This window comes from Abrus precatorius, unplaced genomic scaffold, assembly GCF_003935025.1.
Source record: "Abrus precatorius isolate BTA unplaced genomic scaffold, Abrus_2018 Scaffold8, whole genome shotgun sequence".
Lineage (NCBI taxonomy): Eukaryota > Viridiplantae > Streptophyta > Magnoliopsida > Fabales > Fabaceae > Abrus > Abrus precatorius.
In genome coordinates this window covers 7,793,846-7,799,218 of record NW_020874428.1, presented here as the reverse complement: position 1 = coordinate 7,799,218, position 5,373 = coordinate 7,793,846, and the positions used below count along the sequence as shown (strand labels likewise).

General features: G+C 34.1%; 1 protein-coding gene across 1 annotated transcript; it reads left to right on the top strand.

Moving 5' to 3' along the window:
- The first annotated feature begins 3,380 nt into the window (after window positions 1-3,380).
- Window positions 3,381-4,912, top strand: LOC113848268 (protein SHI RELATED SEQUENCE 7-like). The gene is made up of 2 exons (XM_027477718.1): window positions 3,381-3,972; window positions 4,566-4,912. Exons 1-2 carry the CDS (start codon window positions 3,381-3,383, stop codon window positions 4,910-4,912), a joined length of 939 nt encoding a protein of 312 aa, XP_027333519.1.
- The last annotated feature ends 461 nt before the right edge of the window (window positions 4,913-5,373 follow it).

The following is a 5,373-nucleotide window of genomic DNA, read 5'->3' as shown; positions in this document are numbered from 1 at the left end:
TTTATTTTTAAATACATTAATTATTAATTTTGTTAATACTTTTGTGAGATTTATATTAATAAAATATTTAATTTTTATTCATACCAATTAGTAATTTATATCATATACAATAAAATTTTAAATGAAAAATTTAAAAATAGCAAAAGTAAATTATTAATTTAAAAAATATACGTGGCAGTATGTAAAAAAAAAGTTAATCAAATACTTCATTTTATAAATAAAATGGTTTTATTTATAATACAGAGATTAATAAATTGATTCATTAATTTTTATTTAAATATAATATACTAATTATTTGAATAAATTACGGATAGTTTGGATGTCTGATGCCTTTGAAAAAAGCATAACGTTTTACTTTTTAACTTTCTCAAAAAATGTAGGTAGGTCTTTGGCATAACGCGTCAAGTAACGTGTGTTACGCGTGATTAAGGTCAGACTCTTCTGTCTATCACTCTCGTTATGAGACATCAGCAATGCTTTAAAAGACAAATGTGAATAAATAAGATTGGAAAACAATGAAGTTACCGGAGTTAAGGAAATGATGGAAGCAACAAAGAAATATATCCACCGTCCAAAATGGCAATCATCAAACGCCAAAATATAATCATTTTGGTCGACGTTATTGCGTCATGCATGTTCCACAATGGAAGGCTTCTAATTCAGCAGACTCAGTTTAACTTTCACTACCCACTTAGGTCTTAAGAAATATGGATTCACTCCAACTTATAAATTATTTCAACACTACTTTTTTATTTCTTTAATATCAAAATTAATTAACAAAATGAATTGCTCGTTACTGGTTATTGTAGTTATTCGCAGTCGGGTAGTACGTACGTAGACAACAGGGGGCGACCTGTGGGCACATCCAAATTGTAATATTCCCAACATGAATTAACAATTGTTCAGCATATAACAATATGGTAGTAGTATAATCATGTGAAATTAAGAATCAATCACACAATGATTATGCCGAGAATTTTGAGTGGAATACGAGGCATGAGACGAGGTTGGAATGGAATCGACATAAATAACCTGAAGAAGATACAGCATCGTGCAGGTAAAATTACACTACACCTATGACTTTTTATTTTTTTTTAAACTACGGATGCAATTATGCATTTTTGTCTCAATAAAAATATTTACTTTCCAATAAAATTAATCTTTCCTATTTTTTTATTTTGTAGTATTTTTATATTCCATTAATATTTTACAGTATTTTATATATGTTTCATCATTATTTAATAAAAAATTCAAACTAATTTATTTATTATTTGTTGTAATTTAACCTAAAAAGTTATTGGCACGTTGTTAATATCTTTTAATTGCGATTGAATGAAATCTAATAGAAATCAAGATTACGTTTAATAGAAAGCAGAGTCTTATTTTACAGTTAATTTAAAAATGCTTCGTGCATAACTATGTTGGAGGCTATGTACCATCATACTTATAAATCTGTAATTAATTTTAAATTTTATATTCTACACTCTAGTTAAAAAAATTTCATGTAACCATATGCAATCATGCATCTTTCTCGGGATAGCAATATTTACTTTACAGTAAAATTAACATTTTTAGCATTTTTGTGTGCATAAAGTATGAGTTTTGAAATTTCATTTTAAAAAATTAAATATTTGTCATTTGAATTAGTTCTTATTAAGTAAAGGTTATTTTTTCGTACTTTTTCCAGATTATATATTTATTTCAAAAAATAAATTTATCTTTATTTATCTATTTGGTTTAATGTTTATGACAATATTAATAATTATTTTTAATTATATTCTTAATTTTAAATACTTTATATTTTTTCATAAATGAAAGATAATAAAAACAAAAAATAATTTTAGGATTTATATTTTTTAAATAAACTCTTAACTCAATCAGTGCAATTTAAATCCATGTTGAAAATATTTTTAAATAGAATGATATTAATTTTACCGTAATATGATTTTAGAAAAGATTTTAATATTTAATTGATATAAACTAAAATTAATTTTATTTGTAAATTCGTGTTTAAATAAGTATGATAAATTGTAATTATTTAATTAAAACTTATATTAAATTTGAATACAAACTTATTTTAGAAAAAGGTTTTTAAAATCAAATTACATTATTTTATTTTTTTAAAATAAAATTATATATATAAATTCAAATTCATTTAAACCAAGCTTTTAATGTGTACCCAAACAGTGGCATAAGCAATTTAAATTGTCAAACCAATTGATATAAACCGAAAGGCTTTGGTTACCTTATTCGATTCCAAGAACTTTAGCATTAGTAAATTTGTAGGTGAATATTACTGCACTAAATGAATAATTGACATAGGCATTTTATAAAGTGAGTGGAATTGATGTGTGATAGCCGTTTGATGAGGTGTGGGAGGAATTAAACGGTGATGGGGACGTGTGAGGGACGCAAGTGCATGAGAGGGACGCAGCGTATTTGGCTTTCCACATATTGCTTCATAACATAAAAATCGGAAGAAAACAATCTTAATTATGGGGTTGGTCAGAGAAAGTACTAGCGGGTTTTCCGGTGCAAGGACGAATAGGCAAAAGCCAGCGACGCGACACGTGGACGAACCACATCCGTTGGATGGTCAAAGCACGACTGTGATTTATTGATTGAAACTGTGAGAGATGTTGGCAGTGACAGATTTTGTTGTTCCCCCCCACACCCACACACACTCACACTCGATCTCACACAAACACTCTCAGTTTGAGTCCGAGTGTGAGTTTCATTACAAACCCACCACAGCAACAAAGCCAGTCTGTATTCTTCTTTCTTTGCACTTTGCAGTTGAGAGAGAGAGAGAGGGAGAGGGGGGAAGAGGGGTTAGTGACCGTAATTCATAAATGAGATTTCAACAGTAGAGTGGATGGGTGCAGTTGTCATGGCGGCGTGGCAGAGGCTCTAATTCCGTGCCATAATTGCGCGGAGGGAACAGCCAACTGAAGAGAATTAAGCAAACATCACCTCAACGCCCTATTATTTTTCCCTTTTTTTTATTTTCTTTTTGTGTGTTTAAGAAACAGTTTTCCTCAAAAGCTGCGTAAAAACCCAACCACATCAGAAGATCATACATGAGACGCCCCCACACGGCCTCGCCACAGTGACAGAGTGAGAGTCAACAAGTCCACACCAAAAAAAAAAAAAAAAAGAAAAAGGAAAAAAAAAAAAAAAGAAGAAGAAAGATCGAGTGGGTGGAAATTAATAATAAGCAAACCTAGCAAATTAGTATTAGTCAGCAAAGGCACACACTTTGCACTTGAGACCCGAAAGATATTGCATATATATAAAATTGTCAAAAACTAATTTAAGATTCGCGAAGGTTCTTCTGATATGGATATTATCTCTGAATTGGGGATCGTTGAGTGCAACAGATGGCTGGGTTCTTCTCTCTAGGAGGAAGGCATAACAAGGCAGAAGAAGAAGAGGAAAGAGAAGACAACAACAACAACAGTAGCGGTCAATTCTTGTTCAGGAACGAGGAGATCTATAACAAAGGATTTGAGATATGGCCACAGACACAGTCCTCGTACCACCACAACTTGAACAACTACTACTCCTTGGGGGTGGGTCCTAGTCGCAGGAACAACAACAACTCCAACGTCGTAAACGACGACGTTTCTGTCTCTTTCTCTGATGAGTCAAATCGGTTTGGGTTTACGGTGATGAGGTCCGGAAGCATAGGTGGCGGCATGAACTGTCAGGATTGCGGGAACCAAGCTAAGAAAGACTGTGCACACCTCAGATGCAGAACTTGCTGCAAGAGTCGAGGGTTTCAGTGCCAAACCCACGTCAAGAGCACTTGGGTTCCCGCAGCCAAGCGTCGTGAACGACAGCAACAACTCTCTGTGTTGCAGCAGCAACAACAACACTTTCGTGGAGATCATTCTAAACGACATAGAGAACCTGAAGGTGCTGCTGCTTCTGGTTCTCTTGCTTGCGCTCCTGTTCCTATCACCACCACAGGTAAAGTAATTCTGTATGATGTGAGAATACCATGCCATTGCCATACAAACCGTGAGAAAATAAAAAATATATATTATATATAAAGAAATTTTAATTGTAAGTAACGGAATTATAGTCTAAAATGAAAATTTCTTCTTGGTGTATAGGTCATTGGCAAATTTTCAACTATATAGCTATGCGACTCTATCATATTATTACTAGAGAAGTTAAGATGCAGTGAGATCTCGAGGAAATGCAAGTCTTCTGTGACTGATACCTAACCGGTCTATATCATTTCACTCTGAAAATGAAATTCTACTCCGTAGTCACTCATCGATCACCTTGCTTTTTCTGTCTCGCTCTTTCTTTCTCTTTCTCCCCTTCCATATTCTAACCTTGTTAATAAGTTAAACTGACGAAATTATTAAGTTCCGCATGTGATCCTTTAGTTAGCCTCGCAACTTGTTCTTTCATTCTTTTTCTTTCTCTAATGAAGAAAAGAACAAAAGGGCCGGGAGGGCAGAAATTGAGGCTAGCTACGATACTATCTCTGATTTTTGGCATGAATGGTTTTAATTAATTATTTCTGATTTGGTTTGTTGATTATTCGTTAGGGTTGGAGCTGGGGCAATTCCCACCAGAACTTAACTCTCCGGCAATGTTTCGGTGTGTGAAAGTGAGTGCAATGGACGCACCGGATGAGCGTTACGCGTATCAAACGGCTGTGAACATAGGAGGACATGTGTTCAGGGGAATTCTCTACGATCAAGGAGTTGATAGTCCTTACACGAGTGCAGGTGGTGAGGGTTCTTCGGGTGGCGGTGAAGCTCAGCCACTTAGTCTCATATCTGCCACAACTACCGCTACATCAAGTGGAAACCCTTTTGACCCTTCACTCTACACGGCTCCGTTGAATGCTTACATGGCCGGTACGCAATTCTTCCCACCCCCAAGATCCTAAAGAAGTGTCTCTCTTTCTCCCTCTCTTACTCTCTCTATCTATCTCTTGGAATAATGATTGAAACCAAGTATTTGTTTTTCATCGACTCTTATTGTGGTTAAGGTTGTTGGGTATTATATGTACATCTTAACATCAGCTGAAGTAGCTACTACTAGCTAGAGTAGTTAAGAGTTCACAAATGATTACGTCGACGATGATTCACGAAATTAAGGGGGACTGGGATGTTTGTTTTCTTTTGTTTTGTTTTCCTTTGTCCGAATCTCAGTTCAGATTTTCATGTTGTTTTGTTGTTATCGAAATGCTCACTTTTCAATTCTAGAGCAAATCATATCATATACTCTATATATTTTGATTTCGCTAGCCTTGGTGCGGTTTCTTTGGCGAAGGCGGCATTTGGATGTGTGCGTTATTATTATTATTATTATTATTATTATGCCATATATGTGTTTTGTTATGATTTG

Bases quoted from the DNA above. Each gene is read 5' to 3' on its own strand.
- LOC113848268 (XM_027477718.1), top strand. From the start codon at position 3,381: ATGGCTGGGTTCTTCTCTCTAGGAGGAAGGCATAACAAGGCAGAAGAA. The intron at 3,973-4,565 runs GTAAAGTAATTC...ATTATTCGTTAG, and splicing joins TGTTCCTATCACCACCACAG to GGTTGGAGCTGGGGCAATTC.